Source organism: Lissotriton vulgaris, unplaced genomic scaffold, assembly GCF_964263255.1.
Source record: "Lissotriton vulgaris unplaced genomic scaffold, aLisVul1.2 SCAFFOLD_4605, whole genome shotgun sequence".
Taxonomy (NCBI): Eukaryota; Metazoa; Chordata; class Amphibia; order Caudata; family Salamandridae; genus Lissotriton; species Lissotriton vulgaris.
In genome coordinates, this window is record NW_028248256.1 from 18,880 (window position 1) to 45,315 (window position 26,436).

A 26,436-nucleotide genomic window follows, 5' to 3' on the forward strand; every position below is an offset into this window, starting at 1 on the left:
AACATATGTATGGAAAGTTTTTACATGCAACCTTGTAATGGTATTAAATTGTCACGTTGTTATGGTCAGTGAACCGATAGTCTGTGTTTCAAAGCTTCAAATCTTGCAAACTATTGGTAAAACAAAAACTTTGCGGTATCTGTTTCTTAAAATATATCCTTGATTTCTCATGTAAAGAGTTTATTTCTCTGTCTGGAAATCTGTACTAATCTGTCAAACCACATTTACACCACTGTAAATATATTTCAGCATAAAAAAAGTCTACATGCTTTTAATATTACTTCAATAAAGATTAAGACATCTATTATGATTATAAAAATAAGTGATGCCTCGTGTGATAGTGGCATGGACTGCCAGTGAATGAAGAGATGCGTGCCAGCGAAAGGCTGGCTCTTCAGGGGGGATCAGGGATCGACCCCGGCATCAGTGGCTTTTAATAACACCAAGAGGTGCAAAACAAGGAGGTGTCGCACTGGGCACAGGCTTAAACCTCTTCAAGGGGATGGGTGGGTGTCAGACGCTGAGGAGTCAAATCAAAGGGACTTTGGGCCACATATACGTAGGTTTTATTTTGCACTTACCTAATTATGAATTTTTGCGAATTGCTATTAGGTAATCGCAAACACCTATGTACTAATGTGTCTTTGACACATTTAACGATTCCTAATGGGGTCGCAATTGACGTACCTTTATAATATAATTTGTGCCCCATTGGGAATTGCTAAAAACACAGGCCGGCTGGGGACAGCAGACCACCATGACTGTGTTTGACTTTATTAAATCAATGTTTTTTTTAAAAAAATGCAGACCGGTACCCTTAAAGGAAAATGGGAGGCATTTCAAAAACAAAAATGAGACGTTTTCTTTTCATTTTTAGGTCGAGCCTAGAGCCAGCGTGCATGCGCTGCTCTGCAAGACTTGTTGTGGTGGAGTAGCAAATAGAGGTAACTTTAACCCCTGTAGCGTGGCGTAGAATCCAACACGGTGCGGACGCTTCCGTGGGTGGGCGGGGCCACGTCGGCCAACGAACGTGCGCATCACTACAGAGGTAGTGCTCGTGACAGCCGTTGGCCGACGCACGCACGCACTCACGCACGCTATGGTTTAAAGACACTCATTTTTTAGTTGTATACAGCGCAACCTTGGAGTGCTTTACATGAGCTCCACCACGCAAGCACATATTAATGTTTTAAATCAAAGGATGTGGAGCCGACATGAGGCCCGAACCTGCTTTCTCAGCTCGAAGGTCAGCAGCTCTATCCTTTTGCCACAAGCTCACACACAATAACGGAAACATTTTCAAACTGATATACAACAAAGTCATAGTTGCTGCTTATTTATCTTATGCAATTTACAACCATTAACAAAGCCAATAGTCCTGGCTTGTTGTAGGTGTAATGTTACTTGTTGTGTTATATATCTGGATGCAATGACAGAAGCAGCAAAATACAAGTCGAGCGACACACTATTCTAAATGCAGATTTTTAGCTTAAGTGTTTTAAGCCTCGCCCTTAATTACAATGGCCGCGCCCCTATGAGAGACCCCCAGTTTTTTCATCCCACTTAAAGCCTTGGTATCAAGTTTAATAGAGTGTGGAGATTCAGCGCTGCTTGGGGTTGCTAGGTAAATTCTTAACATCCGTTTGCATTCACAAACACTCTCTTTTTATTTTCCCTTCCCTGTTTCCACATCTAACTTCCGCCCCCAAAATGTGTACTTACTTTTTAATGACCATTCCGAATCCAGAGCACGCACGTCAACCCTCGCCCATACTATCCCTCACCTTTGTAGTCACCGCAGTTGTATCCTTACATATGTTTATTCTTCCTGATGTACAGCGCTCTGATTCCCTAAAAGGTCACCTGCATGTGCTTATCTGTTTTCTTCAAAGTTGTACATCTCTAATACCCGAAAGGGTCATGTTCGCGCTTCATAAAGCTCAATAAATATAATAAAATAAAATAAATAATACATTTGGAGGGCAGCTAACCTGGGCAAAGAGAAGCACCTCGTCGAGTGTTATCTCTAAAAACGGATCCGTTTGAACTAGAAACCATTTATTAGAAAATCTGAGAATTTTGTAGCAGATGGACCGCTCAGCAAGTAAATCCTTAATTATGTGGAATTATAACCGCATAATTGCAGAATTCCAATGGCCTTGGCAAACATTGAATTCCGAAATCTTGGTGCACACTGGTTGATGTTGCAGTATGCCACCTTTCGGCTTTGGAGGAATGAAAAGGTGAGTCAGCCCTGCCAGGAATGTAACTAGTTATCTGCAATGAATGCCGGTCTATCCTACATAGTTGTGAAAAAGAATGAAAACGAGGTGCCTTTCAGCACTAGCTGTGCGCTGAAAGAGTTGTTTGCTCAGTGAGTGAGTGAGTGTCTCAGTTTCGTTTCTCAGTCCTCACTCGCAGGTGTTTTTCCACCTTTGCCACACCCAGGAGCTGCAGCGGACACCTCCACAGACACGCGCAGCGCCTCCCTGACAGAAGTGTCCCTTCCAGGCTTCCATCGGGTGAACATGGGCAAAGATGAGGACGTCTGGGACTACTACTTCAGGGCCTTGATGTTTCGAGAGAAGCCGAGGGATGAGTGGTCCCTGGTGTGGGAGACCCGCACTTCCGCCAGAAGTGACTGGGGGCGGTACAAAGAGCAGGCCTTTGGCAGGTGAGACACGGGGGTAACCTCTGTACATCTATATAATCAGGTTCCATTCACAAACATTCTTTAGTTATTTATTTTCCCTTCCTTGTTTGCACACCTGACTACAGACCCCAAAATGTTTGGAGTAAGTGAGTGTGCAGAGTGGGTGAAAAAAGGCTCAAAGTGCGACAAGTTTTTGGGGGTTTGAGGATAGAGGTGGGTGAGCCAGGCAGCTCATGGGAAGAGCCGAGCCAGGGCCGAGCCAGAGCCGAGCCAGGGGTCCGGCTTAGATGTAAGAGTCCAAATATGACCTGAGCCCCGCTCCCACCACAATCAATAATCAATCATATCATCTGTAAAGCGCTCTACTCACCTGTGAGGGTCTCAAGGCGCTGGTGTGGGGAATGCTGCTACTGCTCGAAAAGCCAGGTCTTGAGGAGTTTTCTCACCATGAGAAACATACATTATTTGTTTTGTAAGTGACAGTTGTTTGGCTAAAAATAGCAGCCACGCCTGTCTGGCCTAGCTATTCACTATTTGCCGTTCCATCTCCCTCCCTTTCGCTCCACCCTCACCTCCTTCTACCTCTCGCCCTCACCCCCTCAGGATCAGCCGACTATGCTCCTATCGGCGAACTGGAGGGCCCTACTCTTTTTCCTGATCCTTCTGGCTAGGAGAGAGATTTGTAAACAAGCATTTACAATGCAATGGTTTCGCCTTTGGATAAGTTAGAGCTATTGGCATTGTAAATGACAAAATTTGTATTTATGTGTTAGTTTTGAAAACAGATAAATAAATGGCATTGTCATTTACATTGCCATTAGCTTAATCTCTCGCAAATGTGAGACCTATTGTACCCTACGGACGAGCTCAGCAGACAGCAGTTACTACCACACACACACCCAGAGCCACACACAAGGTTGATTTGTGGAACGGTGAGATTAGAAATCAGCGGGTTTAAGGCAGTTTTTTGTTTCTGGGCTGAGGGTGCAAAAGAAAGGGCGATGATCTCTGATGATCTCAGATGTTCATTGCAGCGAGGTGGATGACATAAAGGTTTAGCTAATAACTCCTCTCCACAAGGGCCTGGTCAATTAACTCCGGGCTCTGCAGTTTACTATCACCATTACTCTGTTATGCGCGTCTCTGCTTTTCGAGTATTGTAGAATGACTACCTCTGCAAACAGCACGTGTTCTCCCAAAATAGAACCCTTTCCACCTCGATTGAACATGCACATCTGTGAGTAAAGCCTTCGACACAGTTTTAATGTGATTGATAGCCGTCTAAATCAATAAATATGATACTGTGCAGTACGCATAAACATTTTATGGGCGCTATAGGGAAATCGGGAGATGCCCTCCTGACAGCGGGTGCCCATGAACTCCTGAAAAGGAGGGTAGAGGTATGGTTGTTTAACGTGAAGTTGTTAGAAGCATGGGCATAGTCACCCGCTCTACGGCACAGCTGGGACACTTTTTGACAGCTTTGGGCTGGTGCGCGAGTTTAATTGTTATGTTGAATGTTTGGATGGCGCTTTTGAGAATATAGCGTTACTTCGAAGCGCCCGGAGAAGCAAGAGGGATGGAAAAGATACAGGCGGGGGCTAGAAAGCGAGGAGGGGGTGTTGGATGAAAGCAGCTTCTCCAAAACGCTGGCAACGCACTGGACTGAATGACAGCACTTTACGGGAGCGCCTGGAGGGTTCTTGCAGGAAGGGAGGAAGATGAGCTGGAAGGTAGAGGAGAGATGACAGCAAGAGGGCAGGAGGAGAGGGGGGGCAGTCAGGTGATGGTGCGAGAGAGCACAGTTTGGGGAGTCCAGACCGGACTGAGTGAAACATCACAGTACGCCGGCTCAAAGATAGGTGTGACTGGGAGTCCAACAGGGAGACCCCCCCTCCCCCTCCCAAACTCTGCTTTTAATGGGGGAACATCTCGTGGGCCCTGGGCTTATAAGACGCAGCACCTGAGTGAATGAAAAGTAAGGCGACGGACCCCCCTCAGACCTTGTCTAGTACTGCCAGTGCCTACATGCCAGGGAATGAATGAAATAAGGCAGTGCGTCCAGATGGCATCACAACCTTTGGGATAGCCCTGTGTAGCATATACAGGCTATTCACCCACACAGACCGCTAGTAGGGTCGGTGCAGCAGCTTCTTAGGGACGGTGTCTCTGAGGGCCGCTTGGCCCGGGGCAGAGTCACCGTCCCCTCGAGCTCCGCCTGACTTGGCCCTGGCGCCTTTGGTGTGTGTCAGCAGGGGGTGAGACGGTGAAGAGCTGCCAAGGGGGGGTATTGGGATGGTAAAAACAGTGCTCACTGTGTGATAATGAGGGATTAGAACCACTTTAAACTGGAAAATCAGACAGAAACATGCACACATGGATAAGGCTGAAGCAAGATGCTGTTGGCATTAACTTAATGCACACAGCTCCCTGCGCCCCTCTATATTGGCGGCCACCCATGCTAAATGAAGGCCCTGGGTTCCACAACTGTTCAATGAGGATTCTCCCATTACCACTGTGTGACACTGCGCTTTATCAAACTGCACCATGACATGCTATATTCTTTTGTATCAACACAGTTATGAGTGTGCTGCGTTTTGAAAAGTCTTGGCACCAGACATGGCAAGGTGCATTGTAGTAACTGTACTTGGCCTACTTGTTCTTCGAGAAGTATGCAATTAGTGTTTGCACAACCTCATGAGCAATCGGAGTTGGACAGGTACTAGGACACTGGATAGGAATTAAACTAGACTGCAATAAATATGAAGTCTTAACGTCTTGGAAGTTTTTATTGAAACTTAACAGACACCAAGTGACAAGGGACCCATTAAGGATTGCACTGTATGCACAGCAAAAATGTTCTGATTTTTATATATTTATATAGATACACACACATACACCCATACACATATACACCCACACACCCATATATACACATACACCCATACATGTGTGATATCCAAACTCTTCCACAAATTACCGGACCCTTTGCTCTCCTCCCACACCCAACCCCTTACATTTCCGATCGACATGAAATGGGGACCTGAGGGTCTGGGAGCAAGCTAGTGATTTCCAAAATAGTACCGAAAAGCTCTACTCTGAGCCATTTAGCAAGGTTTAATATCTCTTATGGTGTAATAAGTAATCCGTTCCGAGAGTAAGACGCAACTGTGACGCATATGGGTATAAAAACCTAAACGTCCCTTACAAGAGTCAAAGGATCTAGTCAGGCAAACTGCAAAAAGATGCCTTGACTGAAAGAAACACGGTAAACATGGAGCACATAGTTGAAATGGCGAGAACAGTCAGTGTGTATAGGAACTTCATAAACGAAAAAATAAACAGCAAATGTTTTAGGAAAACGCTGACTAAATGGGCCTTAAACCACAAAAGGAAGCGTGACAAACCAATGCAGATTCAGTCATCCACTTGGGAAGGGCAAGAAAGCTAGCGGTCGCTCTGTCGGGAACTCATTTAACGAAGTTAGGGCCTGCAACAGAAGATGTGCGATTTTCACAACCTGCAACACAAAACGACAATTTAGACCAAAAAAAATACTTTTCCGCACTGCCTCGTCAAATCAGTTTCTAAACATTAGCATCCGCCGTTTTTCATAGCTTAGTGGTTTGGCATTAACTTCTATACATTAACAAGAGTGGGAACATTTGAAGAAATTTTGTATACAATATGCTTCTACTTCCTATGTGTGCCTTAGGCTGCGTAAGTTACCCGCTCATACAAATTACTTTAACTCTTGCATCGGCTCAGACTACGGATTCTCCCAGCAGAAGTGACGTCTCGAATTTGTCAGAAACATTATTAAAGATACCATTTGTAGGAGTCAACACAGTTTTCAAGGAGGCCTCGATAACGATGAAAAAGGCGTCACGCTAAAAAAAAAAAGGCTTTTTTGGAGGGATGGAGAAATGCGTCGGTGTATTGTGAATTCAGTGCCTCGCAGCCCTCCTACCGATCAATTTTCAGAGTCGACCATGACGTTAGGATTCCAAGCATAGCACCTTAACACAAACCATATATTGTTGAATGCACGCTGCTCTGGAGCGTACACCCACAGCTCTTAAAGCAAACTACGTAGGTTGAAATCCTCCTCCATCGCCCTCCCACCACTTCACCTCCCGCCAACCCATTTCCCCAAGGGTATGAAACCGTGAGCGGCGCGTTAATGTTTAAATCTTACCTCGACAGCGTGTAAAAGGCAGCAGTCGGACGAGCAGGACGGCATATTTAAAGTAAGGATTGTCCGGAGAGTTTACTGCGCGGTCTCTTCCAACCCCTGGCGAGCCCGAGCTGCACCGTCAAGGACGCCAGACCGTGTCAACGGATTACTGTACCGTACCTGTCACGTCGCCAGTGTTGCATGGCACCGCTCCTGGGGAGGAAGGCAACTCTCGAAGCTCGCCTCTCAAAGGGTTACAGAAGGCTTTTAGGTAGTGAGAGAAACTGCAGACGGCAAGCCAATGGTAGTCCTCCTCAGACTGATTCAACAAGCGGGAGGGGGAGCAAGGGAGGTGCCGGCAATGCCGGACCAGACACGGGGGCGTTCCCGGCGTCCCGTGACGTCGGCAAAAGCCAAAGAATGTCGGGAACGCCCCCGTGTCTGGTCCGGCATTGACGGACAGGCCCCTCGTCCAATGGCAAGGCTCCGTTTACGGAGCCAGCCAATCAAGGACGAGGGCCGAACAAAGCCACCTTACGGTTCTCAACAGGATTTCGCCTGCGCCGAAAAGATGCGCAGAGCGCATCCTTCGGCGAGGCGAAACCTAAAAAGGATAGATTCTGCACCACCTCAGGGTGCGGACTGGCTCCTGGTGGTTAAAACCATCTGCAAAATGGACATAGGAACCGAGGCCGGTACACATACTAAGATCTGGCACGATTTTTTGAACTGGAGTGCTATAATAAGAACTTGATCTCTTGCGTCCTATGATTACACCTGTGTGGAATCACTAATCAGGAAACTGGTTGGGCAGGACTATGGGCCATATGTAGGTAAATTGCGTTTTGCGATTTTCAAATTGCTATTTTTAGGGAATCGGAATTAGAGAATCGCAAAATGCAATGTAGGTAGGATTAGCAACATTTTTTGTGAATGACACTTATTCCTTATTTGCGAATCGCAAATTGAGATTCGCAAATAAGGAATATCTTCTCATTCATTCCTATGGGCTAGAAGGCCCATAGGAATAAATGGGAAGACAGTCTCAATTTTCAATTCTCAATTAGAGAATCGCAAATTGAGAATGCAGTTTAAGGGTTGCAAGGGTATCAATAGGACACCCTTTTGCACTCCTGAAATTAACATGTGTGCAGATGTGGACTACAAAAAGCATGGAAAAAAGGGTACTCCCTAAAGTTATGTCAGGTCTAGAGGAGGGAGTGGCAAACCAACAGCAAGAAAGGGGGAACCTCTATTATGACCTATATTCCTTTATACATGAGCAGTAAAGTTGCTTCAAAATTACATACAGGATGCTGCAAGAAACATGAATACATTCACTTAGACTTAGTATTGATATTTTACTTCTTTCATTTATTTTCTATCATTTTCATAACAGTTTAGTTTTTTTTTCATACTAATAGTGCTGACATTGCTAACACAACACACAACAATGAGAGAAACGAAGAACAAAATAAAAATGTCCTCTAGTAGACTCCTCGAGATGTCGCTAAGACCAGTAGTCTTTAGATCTTTCTTTTTTTTATATAAGCGTTATTGTTTTTTTTTTATCCTTTCCTTTCTTTCTCCAGAGTTTGAATTAATTTGTACGTGAGGGTCTCTGGTGCGTACGGCCGTACGCACCAGAGACCCTCACTTACAAGTGTGTTGTGTTAGTCATGTCAGCACTATTAGTATGAAAGATTGAGTATGTATGAATGTTGGTATGAGTGAAAATAACTGTATATGTATTGTGTAGGCGTGTTTGTCTCGATATGATTTAATCTTGCATTTTAACTGATTTGTACATATGTTACCATGTCACTGTATTGTAATTTTGATAAAACAATCACTAAAAAATGAGGGAAAAAAACTAAACTGTTATGAAAATGAAAGAAAAAAAATGAAAGAAATAAAATATCAATACTAAGTCTAAGTGAATGTATTCATGTTTCTTGCAGCATCCTGTATGTAATTTTGAAGCAACTTTACTGCTCATGTATAAAGGAATATAGGTCATAATAGAGGTTGCCCCTTTCTTGCACATGTGGACTACATACATGCCCTAAGGGCATGTATGTGACCCACATGGCACTTTGAAAAATGCCAAAAAGTGCATTTTTCACAGAAATCGCAAATTACCACCAACCTGAAGTTGGTGGTATTTTGCGATTCCTTAAGCCAAAATTCGCACAACTTGGATGCTTCCTACATTGCATTAAAGGAATCGCAATTTACTGTTACTGTTATACTTGAGAGGAGAGTTCTGTCCACCAATCTAAAAGAGTGGAGAGATTTTTAGGTCGATTAATTTATTACTCGAAACTATTGTGTTGAAACCAACTCTTAAAACCAAGGGCTTTGGGAGACGGATAACGCACAGTGCATGTGCCCGTGCACGCGCTTTTCTCCCGAGCCTCGGCATCACACTTCAAAGGAATTCCTTCCGCTCCTTATCTCCTCAGGCACTTAGCGTCTATGTGTGTCTCCCAGGCTCCTCACAGTGCCATATGTCCTCAGGGCATCACACTTCTAACGTGAACGACCGTCTGCTCCTTGGAATGCTGGCATGGTTGCCCAGTGCTGCCTGATCTTCTTCAAAGGCAGCTTGTAACCCGTGCTGCCCTCTGCCTTTGCATTCTGAACTCTTTCTTGGATTTCACACACAGTCCATAGCGCTTCCTTCTACCTTTCACTAGGCACACACACACACCACCAGCCATCAGTGCACGCTTTCACCAGGCGCACACACACACACACACACACACACCACCAGCCATCAGTGCACGCTTTCAGCAGGCGCACACACACACACACACCACCAGACATCAGTGCACGCTTTCACCAGGCATACACACACACCACCAGCTATCAGTGCACCCTTTCACCAGGCACACACCACCAGCCATCAGTGCACGCTTTCACCAGGCACACACACACACACCACCAGCCATCAGTGCACGCTTTCACCAGGCGCACACACACACACACCACCAGACATCAGTGCACGCTTTCACCAGGCATACACACACCACCATCCATCAGTGCACCCTTTCACCAGGCACACACACACACACACACACACACACCACCAGCCATCAGTGCACGCTTTCACCAGGCACACACACACACACCACCAGCCATCAGTGCACGCTTTCACCAGGCATACACACACACCACCAACCATCAGTGCACTCTTTCACAAGGCATACACACCACCGGCTGTCAGTGCACACTCTCAACAGGCACAGACACCATCAGTCATCAGTGCAGGCTTTCACTGGGCACAAACACCACCAGCTGTCAGTACACGCTTCCACCAGGCACACACACCACCAAACGGCAGTGCACGCTTTCACCTGGCACACACCACCAGCTGTCAGTGCACGCTTTCACCAGGCACACACACACCACCAGCCATCAGTGCACGCTTTCACCAGTCATACACACCACCGGCCGTCAGTGCATGCTTTCACCAGGCACACACACACACCACCCGCCATCAGTGCACGCTTTCACCAGGCATACACACCACTGGTCGTCAGTGCACACTCTCACCAGTCACAGACACCATCAGCCATCAGTGCACGCATTCACCAGGCATACACACCATCGGCCGTCAGTGCACGCTTTCACCAGGCACAAACACACACCACCAGTGCACGCTTTCACCAGGCATACACACCACAGGCCGTCAGTGCACACTCTCACCAGGCACAGACACCATCAGCCATCAGTGCACGCATTCACCAGGCATACACACCACCAGCCGTCAGTGCACGCTTTCACCAGGCACACACACACACCACCAGCCATCAGTGCACGCTTTCACCAGGCATACACACCACCGGCCGTCAGTGCACGCTTTCACCAGGCACACACACACACCACCCGCCATCAGTGCACGCTTTCACCAGGCATACACACCACCGGCCGTCAGTTCACACTCTCACCAGGCACAGACACCATCAGTCATCCGTGCACGTTTTCACCGGGCGCAAACACCACCAGCCGTCAGTGCACGCTTCCACCAGTCACACACCACCAAATGGCAGTGCACGCTTTCACCAGGCACACACACCACCAGCTGTCAGTGCACGCTTTCACCAGGCACACACCACCAGCTGTCAGTGCACGCTTTCACCAGAGACACACACTACCAGCTATCAGGGCACCCTTCCACCAGGCACACACACCACCAGCCGGCCAGGCACACACACACCACCAGCCATCATTGTATGCTTTCAACAGGCACACACACACACACCACCAGTGCACGCTTTCACCAGGCATAAACACCACCGGCCATCAATGCACACTTTCACCAGGCACAAACACCATCAGTCATCAGTGCACGCTTCCACCAGGCACACACAACCAGCCGTCAGTGCACGCTTTCACAAGGCACACACACACACCACCAGCCATCATTGTATGCTTTCAACAGGCACACACACACACACCACCAGTGCACGCTTTCACCAGGCATACACACCACCGGCCATCAATGCACACTTTCACCAGGCACAAACACCACCGGCCGTCAGTGCACACTTTCACCAGGCACACACACACACACACACACACACACACCACCAGCCATCAGTGAACGCTTTCACCAGGCATACACACCAGCGGCCGTCAGTGCACGCTTTCACCAGGCACACACACACACCACCAGCCTTCAGTGCATGCTTTCACCAGGCACACACACCACCAGCCATCAGTGCACCCTTTCACCAGGCATACACACACACGACCAGCCATCAGTGCACGCTTTCACCAGGCATACACACCACCGGCCGTCAGTGCACGCTTTCACCAGGCACACACACCACCGGCCGTCAGTGCACGCTTTCACCAGGCACACACACACACACCACCAGCCATCAGTGCACGCTTTCACCAGGCATACACACCACCGCCCGTCAGTGCACGCTTTAACCTGGCACACACACACACCACCAGCCATCAGTGCACGATTTCACCAGGCATACACACCACCGGCCGTCAGTTCACGCTTTCACCAGGCACACGCACACACCACCAACCAACAGTGCACGCTTTCACCAGGCATACACACCACCGGCCGTCAGTGCACACTCTCACCAGGCACAGACACCATCAGTCATCAGTGCACGCTTTCACCAGGCACACACCACCAGCTGTCAGTGCACGCTTTCACCAGGCACACACACACACACACACCGCCAGCCATCAGTGCACTCTTTCACCAGGCATACACCACTGGCCGTCAGTGCACGCTTTCAACAGGCACACACACACACACACACACACCATCAGTCATCAGTGCACGCTTTCACCGGGCACAAACACCACCAGCCGTCAGTGCACGCTTTCACCAGGCACAAACACCACCAGCCGTCAGTGCACTATTCCTCCAGGCACACACCACCAGATGTCAGTGCACCCTTTAAGCAGGCACACACACCACCAGCCGTCAGTGCGCGCTTTCACCAGGCACACACCACCAGCCATCAGTGCATGCTTCCACCAGGCACACACAGCACCAGCCGGCCAGGCACACACACAGCACCAGCCATCAGTGCATGCTTTCAAAAGGCACACACACACCACCAGCCATAAGTGCACGTTTTCACCAGGCATACACACCACCGGCCGTCAGTGCACACTTTCACCGGGCACAGACACCATCAGTCATCAGGGCACGCTTACACCAGGCACACACCACCAGCCGTCAGTGCACGCTTTCACCAGGCACACACACACACACCGCCAGCCATCAGTGCACGCTTTCACCAGGCACACACACCACCAGCCGCCAGTGCACGCTTTTACCAGGCACACACACCACCAGCCATCAGTGCACGCTTCCACCAGGCACACACACCACCAGTCGGCCAGGCCCACACACACCACCAGCCGTCAGTGCATGCTTTCACCAGGCACACACACCACCAGCCATTAGTGCACCATTTCTACAGGCACACACACCACCAGCCATCAGTGCGCACATCAATTGTTAACGCATCCACAATTAACTATTGTAGCAATCGCAGTATGGCACACTTTACTTTTAAACATATTCATCTAAAGCGCAGCATGCCACCATTCCCTCACACTCATCACCCTCACACACTCTGCAATGGAACATACACTCCAAATACCACTCAGTGCCACATAATCGCACGCCACATAATTACACTGCACTCAATGCAACATACACTTCAAATACCACTCAGTGCCACATAATTTCACTCCACATGATTACACTGCACTCAATGCAACATACATTCCAAATACCACTCAGTGCCACATAGTTATATGCAACATATTTACACTGCACACAATGCAACATACACTCCAAATACCACTCAGTGCCCCATAATTACACACCACATAATTACACTCTACTGAATGCAACAGACACTCCACACAATACCACTAAGTGCTACATAATTATATGCTGCATAATTACACTACACTCATGCAACATACACTCCAAACAATACCACTCAGTGCCACATAATTATACGCCACACAATTACACTCTGCTGAATACAACATACATTCCCCACACAATACCACTCAGTGCCACATAATTATATGCTACCTAATTACACTACGCTCACCGCAACATACACTCCAAATACCACTCAATGCCACATAATTACATGCCACATAATTACACTGCACTCAATGCAACATACACTCCAAATAACACTCAGTGCCACATAGTTACACGCCACATAATTACACTGCACTCAATGCAACATACACTCCAAATACCACTTAGTACCACATAATTACACGCCACATAATTACACTCTACTGAATGCAACACACACTCCACACAAGACCACTCAGTGCCACATAATTATATGCTACATAATTACACTGCACTCAATGCAACATACACTCCAAATTCCACTCAGTGCCACATAATTAAACACCACATAATTACACTCAACTGAATGCAACACACTCCACACAATACCACTCAGTGCCACATAATTATATGCTACATAATTACACAGCACTCAATGCAACATACACTCCAAATACCTCTCAGTGTCACATAGTTATATGCAACATAATTACACTGCACACAATGCAACATACACTCCAAATACCACTCAGTGCCACATAATTACACACCACATAATTACACTCTACTGAATACAACAAACACTCCACACAATACCACTCAGTGCCACATAATTATATGCTACATAATTACACTGCACTCAATGCAACATACACTCCAAATTCCACTCAGAGCCACATAATTAAACACCACATAATTACACTCTACTGAATGCAACACACACTCCACACAATACCACTCAGTGCCACATAATTATATGCTACATAATTACACTGCACTCAATGCAACATACACTCCAAATTCCACTCAGAGCCACATAATTAAACACCACATAATTACACTCTACTGAATGCAACACACACTCCACACAATACCACTCAGTGCCACATAATTATATGCTACATAATTACACAGCACTCAATGCAACATACACTCCAAATACCTCTCAGTGCCACATAGTTATATGCAACATAATTACACTCTACACAATGCAACATACACTCCAAATACCACTCAGTGCCACATAATTACACACCACATAATTACACTCTACTGAATACAACATACACTCCACACAATACCACTCAGTGTCACATAATTATATGCTACATAATTACACTGCGCTCAACGCAACATACACTCGAAATACCACTCAGTGCCACATAATTACACGCCACATAATTACACTGCACTGAATGCAACATACACTCCAAATACCACTCAGTGCTGCATAATTAAACTCCACATAATTACTCTGCACTCAATGCAACGTACATTCCAAATACCACTCAGTGCCACATAATTACATGCCACATATTTATACTGCACTCAATGCAACATACACTCCAAATACCACTCAGTGCCACATAATTTCACCCCACATAATTACACTGCACTCAATGCAACAGACACTCCACACAATACCACTCAGTGCCACATAATTATATGCTTCATAATTACACTGCGCTCAACGCAACATACACTCCAAATACCACTCAGTGCCGCATAATTACACGCCACATAATTACACTGCACTCAATGCAACATACACTCCAAATAACACTCAGTGCCACATAATGACACAGCACTCAATGCAACATACACTCCAAATACCACTCAGTGCCACATAATTACACGCGACATAATTACACTGCACTCAAAGCCACATACACTCCAAATACCACTCAGTGCCACATAATTACACTGCAATCAATGCAAAATACATTCCAAATACCGCTCAGTGCCACATAATTACACGCAACATAATTACACTGCACTCAATGCAACATACACTCCAAATACCACTCAGTGCCGCATAATTACACACCACATAATTACACTCTACTGAATGCAACACACACTCCACACAATACCACTAAGTGCCACATAATTACACACCACATAATTACACTCTACTGAATGCAACACACACTCCCCATATTAACACTCAGTACCACATAATTACACGCTACATAATTACACTGCACTCAATGCAACATACACTCCAAATACCACTCAGTGCCACATAATTACATGGCACACAATTGCACTCTACTGAATACAATATACACTGCCCATATTACCACTCAGTGCCATATAATTACATGCCTCATACTTACACTCTACTCAATGCAACATAAATACACTTTATCTATCTGTCTATCTATCTATCACCCTTCTATCTGTCTATCTCTCTATCACCCTCACTCTATCTATCCATCTATCGCCCTCACTCTATCTATCTATCGCCCTCACTCTACCTATCGCCCTCCCTCTATCTATCTATCGCCCTCACTCTATCTATCTATCTATCTATCTATCTATCTATCTATCTATCTATCTATCGCACTCACTCTATGTATCTATTGCATCACCACAGCATCACTCAGCACCACCAGAGCATCACTCAGGGGTACCACAACATCACTATGCACTACCACAGCATCACTGAACGCCACAGCATCACTTGTCGCCACCACAACATCACTCCGCGCCACCACAGCATCAATCTTTGCAACCATTCAACAACTGGTTCAAATATGTTCTCTCAATGTTTCAAGCTTCATTACAAATGTCACAAAAATATGTTAATAGTTCACTTCTGTTCTTGGATTTTCATCGCAATAAAATACAATGAACATAATCTTCACAAAAGTTATTTACAAAAGCTATTGCCATTATAAATTACAATAACTTAAGTATTAATTATAAAAAAATAAAAGCCATTTTTATTTGTAATATCAATACATCTAAGTCACGTAAATACAACACATATTGCATTACAAATGCTATAGATGTCACATTTGCGAAAGTTAAAACTATTGGCAGTGTAAATGACAAAGCTATTTATTTCACTATTTTCCAAACCAACACATAAATAAAAAATTTGTCATTTACAATACCAATAGCTCAAACTTTCCTAATGCGAGACCTATTGCATTGCAAATGCTTGTTAGTCTTAGCCTTTGATTCTAGGGGCTTATTTAATTGATGTTTTGCACACAAGTTTTGTTTTGTCTGTGAATAATTGATGGACTTGCACTTTGTGGACAAATTTAGTAATTGTATATAATTATCTTTATATAGGGGGCTTTCTTCTTATTTTGAAAAAAACATTAGTCCTGATGATGGTCTCATAGATGCCAACAACGAAGACCGAAACGTCGACCACTATCATCATCTCCTTAGCCCTTGTGCATTGGAAGAAACCTTTTTTTCATTTATGAATTGGTTTTTCCTTAATAATTTACGGAGCTGATGCTTTGTTATGAATTGACTTGTGAAATTATATGTACAGCCTTTTCATGACTTTTATACCCTGATTTATTTCTATATATCCCCATGATTTGTTCAAAATACAAAAATCTTTTTGGAATATAATTAACTTGTTGTGTGCTTTATAAAGTCTAAAGCCATATTTATATTCTCCTCTGTTGCTTTTGCTTTTTTGATTGAATGTATGATTTTGAACAACACTGAAACTTGTCAGTTATCCTAGGGATACAACTAGGTTCAATTTATTTGTGAACCTTAAAATTAATTGTTCTCAACCACATATACTAAGTGCTTCAAAAAACAAAATCCCTTGTAGACATCTTCTACTTAAATCAGGTATCCATGACGGCATTTTGGAAAGTGAGTGGGTAGAAGCGTCCGTCAAGGATGTTGGGAGCTAAGTCGTGAAATATTTGTCAAGAAGGGTAAGATTATAGGAGCAGGGAGAGTCGTTTCCCCAGAAGGTATTATGGACAGAGTTCTAGAATTGTGCCATGAGGGTAACATAGGGATTACAAAAACTAAGAGTAGAGTTAAGCAGCCGTTGTCGGTAGTGGGAGTACCGGCCGGACGGTGACGTGGGGAGGGGGAGGGGCAGGGTGGGGGGTAGTAATGTATGGATTACGGGCTTTAAAAGGTAAGTAAATATAAAAATAAATAAAACGAATTTTGTTGCACACACTGCATCGCATTTGGTGATGCAGTGTGTGCTACGAAATTTGTTTTATTTATTTTTATGTTTACTTACCTTCAACACGTTTGAAAAGCTCAATGGGGCACATTTGGATCAAGAGACCCATTTAAAATTGCACAATTGCTATGCAAGTAGTACATTGTAATGTGTAAGATGGAGATTGTTTAAAAGCCCCTTCAAATTCTTTGTTCTAATCTATATATTACATTAAACTGCGAGCATTTATTTTCAACTTGCTAAAGCACAAAATATGATCTGTTACCTCAGGGCGCCCAGTCTGAGGCTCCACACACATGCGAGTGGTTACTCTGCCTCTTCCCCCGTTCCCAGATATGCCGACGGGAAGTAGGTAACGGCCCAGGAAAGCAATGCTGCAATGGCGTCAAGGGCCGTTGCCTCTGAACAAACTGCCCATCCGTTTATTATTGAGGAAACATTTTATACAACTTTCATGTAACACCTTCTTATAAAGTAATACTCGTTGACATTGGCAGTGGGGAACACAAACATTGGCATTTTTTAAAAAAGGTGGCTGTTTTAGATGTTTAGGAGGAACACAGAGCAGGGCTGGCCTTAGGCATGTGCAAACTGTGCATCTGCACAGGGCCACCAAATCCCCAGGGGCCACCACGCCAATATATATCCTTTATATAATATCCTCTGAGGATGGATACATATTTGTGTGGCGGCCCCTGGCAGGGATTTGGTGGCCTCTGGTTCTGTTGCACTTCCAAACACCCTGACCCCCCTCTTCACTGGCCTGCCCGCTCCGCCCCACCTGGACCCCCTCTTCCGGGGCCCCCTACCTACGCTCCTTGCCCAGGGCCAACATGAACCTAGAGCCGGCCCTGCACAGAGCTCATCAATATATAAAAGGAAAAACACAGAAACATGCGGTGTGAAAAGAGCACGTTAAGGTACTCAGGTGAGAATTTCACAATTGCTGGTAACTGTGTAGAGAGGAAAGAAATGTCTAACAGTTGCTTAAATGGCAATTTTTCCCACTCTGCCCCATTATGAAAACATTCCAGAGGTACAGAGACATGCAGCGTTAACTCCAGGAGCATTCCCAGCTAAACCGCACAACACCCGTTAATTCTCAAAGATGCCTTCAGCAGCTTTTTGCTGCCAGGGAAGCATGCAGGATTACTGGCTGAAGCAATGGTTCAGCGGGTTATTCCCCAGCCATAGCGCAGGGAGTGAAAATGGCAGTTCCGACGGCATGTTAAACAAGCATTTGCAATGCAATACGTCTCGTATTAGGAAAGTTTGAGCTATTGGTATTGTAAATGACAAATTTTTTATTTAGGTTTTGTTTTTGAAAATAGCAAAATTAATAGCTTTGTCATTTACCATGCCAATAGTTATAACTTTCGCAAATGTGACACCTATAGCATTTGTAATGCAATATGTGTTGTATTTACGTGACCTACATGTATTGATATTACAAATAACAATGGTTTTTAATTTTTTTAAATAATTAATACTTAAATAAAGTTATTGTAATTTATAATGGCAATAGCTTAAACTTTTGTAAATAACATTTGTGAAGATTATGTTCAGTGTATTTTATTGTGACGAAAATCCAAGAACATATGTCAAATATTAACATCTTTTTGTAACATTTGTAATAAAGCTTGAAACATTGAGATAACATATTTGAACCAGGTGTTGTTGAATGGTTGCACAGATTGATGCTGTGGTGGAGCTCAGTGATGTTGTGGTGCCACAGAGTGATGCTGTAGTGGTGCTGAGTGATGCTGTATGCTATGCTATGTTTTGTTTTGCTATCCTATGTTTTGTTTTGTTATGCTATGCTATGCTGTTTTGTTATGCTATGCTATGCTGTTTTGTTATGCTATGCTATGTTTTGTTATGTTATGCTATGTTTTGCTATGCTACGCTATGTTATGCTATGCTATGTTTTGTTATGCTATGCTATGCTTTGTTATGCTATGCTATGTTTTGCTCTGCTATGCTTTGTTATGCTATGCTATGTTTTGTTGTGTTTTATTATGCTATGCTTTGTTTTGCTATGCTATGTTTTGTTATGCTATGCTATGTTTTGTTGTGTTGGTATGCTATGCTGTGTTTTGCTATGCTATTATGTTTTGTTATGTTTTGTTCAGCCATGCTATGTTTTGTTTTGTTAAGCTGTGCTGCTTTGTTGTGTTTTGTTATGCTATGTTTTGTTATGTTGTGCTATGTTTTGTTATGCTATGCTATGTTTTGTTTTGCTATCCGAAGCTTTGTTTTGTTATGCTATGCTATGTTTAGTTTTGCTATCCTATGCTTTGTTTTGTTACGCTATGCTATGTTTTGTTGTGTTTTGTTATGCTATGCTATGTTTTGTTGTGTTTTGCTAGGCTATACTTGGTTATGCTATGTTTTGTTATGCTATGCTATGTTTTGCTCTGCTATGCTTTGTTCTGCTATGCTTTGTTATGCGATATTTTGTTATGCTATGCTATGCTTTGTTGTGTTTTATTATGCTATGCTTTGTTTTGCTATGCTATGTTTTGTTATCCTATGCTATGTTTTGCTGTGTTTGGTATGCTATGCTGTGTTTTCCTATGCTATTATATGTTTTGTTATGTTTTGTTAAGCCATGCTATGTTTTGTTGTGTTTTGTTATGCTATGCTATGTTTTGTTGTTTTTTGCTAGGCTATGCTTTGTTATGAGATATTTTGTTATGCTATGCTTTGTTATGCTATGCTTTGTTATGGTATGCTATGTTTTGTTATGCTATGCTTTGTTATGCTATGTTTTGTTATGCTATGTTTTGTTATGCTATGCTAAGCTTTGTTTTGTTATGCTATGCTATGTTGTGTTTTGTTATGCTATGCTATGCTTTGTTGTGTTTTGTTATGCTATGCTATGTTTTGTTAAGTATGCTATGGTTTGTTGTGTTTTGCTATGTTTTGTTTTGCTATGTTTTGTTATGCTATGTTTTGTTATGCTATGTTTTGTTATGCTATGCTTTGTTATGCTAGGCTTTGTTTTGCAATGCTATGCTTTGTTATACTATTCTATGTTTTGTTTTGCTATGCTTTGTTTTGTTATGCTATGTTTTGTTATGCTATGGTATGTTTTGTTGTGTTTTGTTATGCTAAGCTTTGTTATGCTATGCTATGTTTTCCTATCCTATGCTTTGTTTTGTTATGCTATGCTATGTTTTGTTATGCTATGCTGGTGAGGGTGAGTGAGGGTGAGTAAGGGTGGGTGGGTGAGGGTGAGTGAGGGTGGGTGAGTCAGGGTAGGTGAGTGAGTGAGTGTGGGTGGGTGAGGGTGGGTGGGTGAGTGATGGTGAGTGTGTTAGAGCGAGGGTGAGGGTGAGAGGGTGAGAGGGTTGTGAGGTTGTGAGGTTGTGTATCCTATGCTTTTTTTGTTATGCCATGCTATGTTTTGTTATGCTATGCTGATGAGGGTGTATGAGGGTGAGTGAGGGTGAGTGAGGGTGAGTGAGGGTGTGTGAGGGGGTGTGAGGGTGAGGGGGAGGGTATGATGGTGTGTGAGGGTGATAGGGTTGGGAGGGTGAGGGGGTGTGAGGGTGAGGGTGTGAGGGTGAGTGAGGGTGTGTGAGGGTGAGGGTGTGTGCGGGTGAGGGGGTGTGAGGGTAAGAGTGAGTGAGGGTGTGTGAGGGTGAGTGTGGGTGAGGGGGTGTGAGGGTGAGGGGGGTGAGGGTGTTAGGGTAAGGGTGTGTGAGGGTGTTTGAGGGGGTGTGAGGGTGAGGGTGTGAGGTTGACTGAGGGTGCGTGAGGGTGTGAGTGAGTGTGTGAGGATGTGAGGGTGTGTGATGGTGAGGAGGTGTGAGGGTGAGTGAGGGGGGTGAGGGTGTGTTAGGGTGGGTGAGGGTGTGTGAGGGTGAGAGGGTGTGAGGATGTGTGAGGGTGAGAGGGTGTGAGGATGTGTGTCGGTGAGAGGGTGAGTGAGGGTGAGTGAGGGTGTGAGGGTGAGTGAGGGTGTGTGAGGGTGAGTGAGGGTGTGTGAGGGTGAGTGAGGATGGGTGAGGGTGAGTGAGGGTGTGTGAGGGTGAGTGAGGGGGTGTGAGGGTGAGTGAGGGGGTGTGAGGGTGAGTGAGGGTGTGTGAGGGTGAAAGGGTGTGTGAGGGGAGAGGGTGTGTGAGGGGGTGTGATGGTGAGTGAGGGTGTGTGAGGGGTGTGATGGTGAGTGAGGGTGTGAGGGGTGAGGGTGTGTGAGGGTGGTGCGGGTGTGAGGTGTGTGAGGATGAGGGGTTGAGGGTGTGAGGGTGTGAGGGTGAGGGGGTGTGAAGGTGGGTGAGGGGCTGTGAAGGTGAGTGAGGGTGTGAGGGTGTGTGAGGGTGAGGGTGTGAGTGAGGGTGTGAGGATGTGAGGGTGTGTGATGGTGAGGGGGGTGGGTGAGGGTGAGTGAGGGTGGGTGAGAGTGTGAGGGTGGGTGAGGGTGGGAGAGGCTGAGAGGGTGTGAGGATGTGGGAGGGTGAGTGAGGGTGGGTGAGGGGGTGAGTGAGGGTGGGTGAAGGTGTGTGGGGGTGAGGGTGAGTGAGGGTGTGTGAGGGTGTGAGGGTGTGTGAGGGGTGAAGGTGAGTGAGGGTGTGTGAGGGTTGAAGGTGAGTGAGGGTGAGTGAGGGTGTGTGAGGGGGTGAGAGGGTTTGAGGGTGTGTGAGGGGACCAAGTAAATAGTGGCAGGGCAGACATCGTAAGAGAGAAACACAAATGTTAAGATAACAGTGCTCGAAGGGGTTGTGAGAAGGTGCATGCTGAAGTCAGACAATGAATCCTATACATGGAACCCATTTCTAGAAACCACAGATGCGGCCTTTGCTGTGTTAGAGGGGGCACGGGTTCCTGCTAAGCCTGACGTCCTTGTGAAGACTTAACCCAACATGAAAAAATGGTTAAAACGGTGCACCCATAAACAAATTTATAGAGCGAGTCTAAATTAAGTTATTATCAGATTGATGTGTGAGACTACTGCAAGAATGTCTAACACAATATAGTATGTAGAGAGATGGTCTCAATTGAAATTAGAGATGAACCGGCCTACCCAATAAAATCTCGTTAAAAAAATGCTTGTGGCTAAAGTAAAATATTTCGTTTGTGCATTTATTTGCCGAATGCTTATTTCTGTATTTATGAGGTTCAAATCACTTGAAATTGCTTAGGCGAAGTCCTCAGTGACTCGGGTGTTGGGGGTGGGTCCAGATTCTAATAACGACTCAATGGGGATTTCCAGTAATAATTAAGTGGGGATCACGAGAAGTCAAACAGGAAGAACCGCTGCATAAAGCGATCGCTCTTAGCCGTGCATTCACGGTGTGAGATCTCGAAAAAGAACAATGTACTTGGTTTATTGTGTGCTCTCCTGCCATCTAGTGTTTCTCTAGCAATGCAACTTATTTCTTTGGGGTCTTTGTTGCTTTGAACGTGCAGTAAGAAGACCTCTGAGCACGTCACCAGACAACTACAAGAAAAGGGACGCAGACACCCCCCAACAATTTTTCCGTATTCCACTAACGCAGCGGCTGGTAGAAATGAATAGAAGATGAAGCAAAGTCAGTCTTTAAACCGTCTGAGGGGTTTCTCTGCTAGCTTGCACATCGGAGAAATGTCTTATGAATAATATGGACAACAACAAGCTCTCAGCATAGGTGTGGGGGGGAAGGGTGGCGCGGGGAGCAGCAGCCTTTGATGTGCGAGCGAGTGGGAGGGAACGACCATATGGGGTGTGCATGAGAAGTGAGGCCAAGAGCGTGCTGGGGAAGCGTCGCGCTTGAGTACCTCATCATAAACAAAGCAGTGTACATCAAGAGGAGTTCAGCTTGCCTGATGCACGACTTCACTGTAACTACTCGTACAACAAAGGAGGGTGGCAGGGAGTGCGCAATGTGATGTTGTCTCCTCTGTTGTTCAGCTTGAATGAGCGCTGTGTGCATTACAATGAGAAACTAGGTAGGTCATAAACATGGGGGGCTGCAGTGTGGCAAGGAGGAGGACGGGTGCGAGACTGGCAGAAAGGACGGCCGTGGGAGGTGGGAGGAGAAGTATGGAGAGTGGTGCAGGCGGGGGGCGTGGAGCAAACCCTTTGAAGAGCGTTTGGCTGCCAGGGGGGGCGGAGAAGCAGATGGCCTTCAAGGCAGGAGGCAGGCAGAAGGCTCGGGCAAGCTCGTGCACGAGAGCACATGCACTCGTCAAAATCCGGATCGTAAAAAGTCAGCTTTGTGGATGGGCGGCAATAGGTCTCTCTACGAGACCTAAAAAAGCTGTTTTGTGAGGTTGAGGTACCACAGGCTGTTATTAGGTGTCCCTTGGGACCTCTTTTGGCCACATATGGTACTGCATCCTGCTACATTGCTAAGGAAAGGATATAGCGCCGATGTAAGAGCTGCCGACTGGTGAGCTGGGGACCAGTGTTTGAGTCTGCTATTGACTCAACATTCTGTGATAATGGAGTGATTATTCAATTTTCCCCGAGCCCATGGATAGGTGCGCTATATAAATAAAAGCAGCTAATGTAAAATAACTTAGCAAAACAGCACTGGCCTCGGAGGGGTGGTGGGGGCCTGCGAGAGGTGTTGTAGGCAGGGTGAAGGGCAGGCACAGGAGATTAAAGGACATGATGTGATGGAAGAAGCTAATGAAGCTAATGTAAAGTAATTTAGAAAAACAGCTGTGGCCTTGGAGAGATGGTTGGGCCTGTGAGCAGTGTTTTTGGAAGTTCCGAAGGGGATGCACAGGAGATTAAGGGACATGAAATGACGGAAGCAGTGTTGTGGGAGGGCAGAGGGGGAGACACAGGAGATTAAGGGACATGAAGTGAGGGAGTGAAGTTTAATTGCACAAGTAAACAGAACAGTTAACGAGCACTGAGGCAGGACAACTAAAAATGATGTCTCTCTAAGTATAAATAACCTGAACAGTAAGAACACATGTAAGAGGGACAGTCCTCATGGCAGGATACAAAATTCCAAAAGGAGGGACAACTAAGTGTATTCACCAAGGAAAAGCATGTATTTTTAAAAGACAGCATGAGGAACCAATGAAAAAGATGGGTGTTTTTTCAAGCCCATTTCCTAGCTACAGCATGTCTCAAAGAGACAGCACAGGCACTGCCTAGGCGAGACCTACAAAGTTACAACTTGACGGTTGGCATGTCTATGTAGCAGAGAGGGTAAAAAGATCTTACGGTGTGATATAGTTCTCATTGGGGGAAGTAATTGAAGAGTGTCAAAGGGATGTGTAAGTGGTACAGAGTATTTATGGATTGGGAGATTGCAGACTCTGCACTGTATGTCATTACACTTCGCGTTGTTGCTCTTTCAGGACCAGGTAACTTGCTCTACCTTTTCCACCCGCAGGTTCCGCTGCTCCCGCTGCGGCCACGCCTGGGCATCGGTACATGTACCGATCTTCTTCCGAATGAAACTGGAAAACAAGAGAAGACGTGGGACTGTGAAAACGAATATCTTCAGGCAGAAGTGTAACAGCTGCAGCGCAGGAATGTATGAAGAACCAGAGTTTACTGAGGAGAACATCAACATCATCTTAAACAACCTGCTGATCTCCATCCGGGAGTGTTGCTACGGCGAGTATGTGAATGACGAGCCGCAACCCACCTTTGTGTATGGAAGCCTCCATGGGCCACACCAGCCTGAGAACTGTGAGGCCTGCCAGTTAGGGATCTGTGACTGGACTCCAGGTGGCAAGAGGTCTTCTAGGAAGACATCTCATGCCAAGGCAAATTCTATGCAGTACACCCTAGAGTCGAGTACGCCCAGTTACATTGACATCCCTGAGTCTTGCACCGAACAGTCTGGAGACCAGTCTGCTTGTGACTCTTGTTTGTGGAAATGCTGTGCCTTTTGTTGTCTGCTCCTTGCTATACTGTTACTCATAATATTAATTTTGTACACACTAAAGTAGAACACTTGGGCGTCATTTACTAAGACCTTCCTTGGATAACAAAAGTCTTACGTAAAATTAGACTGAAGTACTCCTGACTTCAGATTTTTGGGATTAATGGCATTTTACGTCTGTCTTAAAATCGATAGATTCGTCGACGTCTCAGGACTGTTGTAAGCTCTGAGAGAACTTCTTTTTATTTATTGATAGAATCGGCTTGCATGTTTTTTCTTGGGTTAATGGATGGGTGGCATACTAAGGCATTGTCACACAGATGAGCTACAGTAAAATTGAACTGATAACTCTCAAGCTCTGCAAAGACTCCAAGGCACTGCAAAAAAGAGAATGACGTCATTAGGACAGTGCCAAGTTTTTCAGGGTGTTGTAAATTTGTTTGACACTCATTTTCAGCCTTGTAAATGAGATGGTACTTTGCCTGGTGTGCGATGGGTATTTTTGGCCATGTGTAACGCCATCATCATTTTCAGAGCATCATTGATGGAATTTCCACTCTTCGATAGCGACGGAATGCATTGCCGCTGGCTGACACCGATATTTGCATTGGGAATGTTTGCGGTAGATTGACACATTGGGACATTTACACAATGCCATGTCTTGGTGGCGATGGTCTTTCTAGCTCATTATCAGGCAGCAGCGGCGGTGTCCTAGTCGATGGTAGAGATTGCTGTGAGCAATCTTGTGATATCCCAGGTGGATCCTTTTCTAAAAGAAAATATTTGGGTGTCGTGAAAATCCACTCTCACGTATCTAATTTAGATTTGCTTTTTAAAAAATTGTCCTATTGTTTGCAAAATAGATTTGGATACATTAGATTGCAAAACCAAGAGTGAGATATGCTCTTAAAACATATTATGGAAAGTCTTCACATGCAATTTTATAATGGTATTAAATTGTCATGTTGTTATGATCAATGAACCAGTGGACTGTGCTTTAAAGTTTCATCGCTTGCCAACTATTGATGACATTTAAAATACAAACAAACACCTGTGAGAATGTTCTAAGAGCTGCTTTAGAACTGCCTCTAACACCAGTTTCATTTTAAACAATGTGTGCGACAAAAAAGTATTTTAAAATTACAATACAGAGAAACAGTTTAATAGGAAAAATAACGTAAAACCCCCACTGCAAAGAACATCTATCAAAAA

The 26,436-nt window shown here is 45.1% G+C and overlaps 1 protein-coding gene across 1 annotated transcript; it reads left to right on the forward strand.

Moving 5' to 3' along the window:
• The first annotated feature begins 2,448 nt into the window (after positions 1-2,448).
• On the forward strand, positions 2,449-26,436 carry LOC147664189 (receptor-transporting protein 3-like). Its single transcript, XM_086949945.1, has 2 exons — positions 2,449-2,674; positions 24,727-26,436. The coding sequence occupies exons 1-2, from the start codon at positions 2,529-2,531 to the stop codon at positions 25,289-25,291; spliced, it is 711 nt and encodes a 236-aa protein (XP_086806071.1). The 5' UTR covers positions 2,449-2,528; the 3' UTR covers positions 25,292-26,436.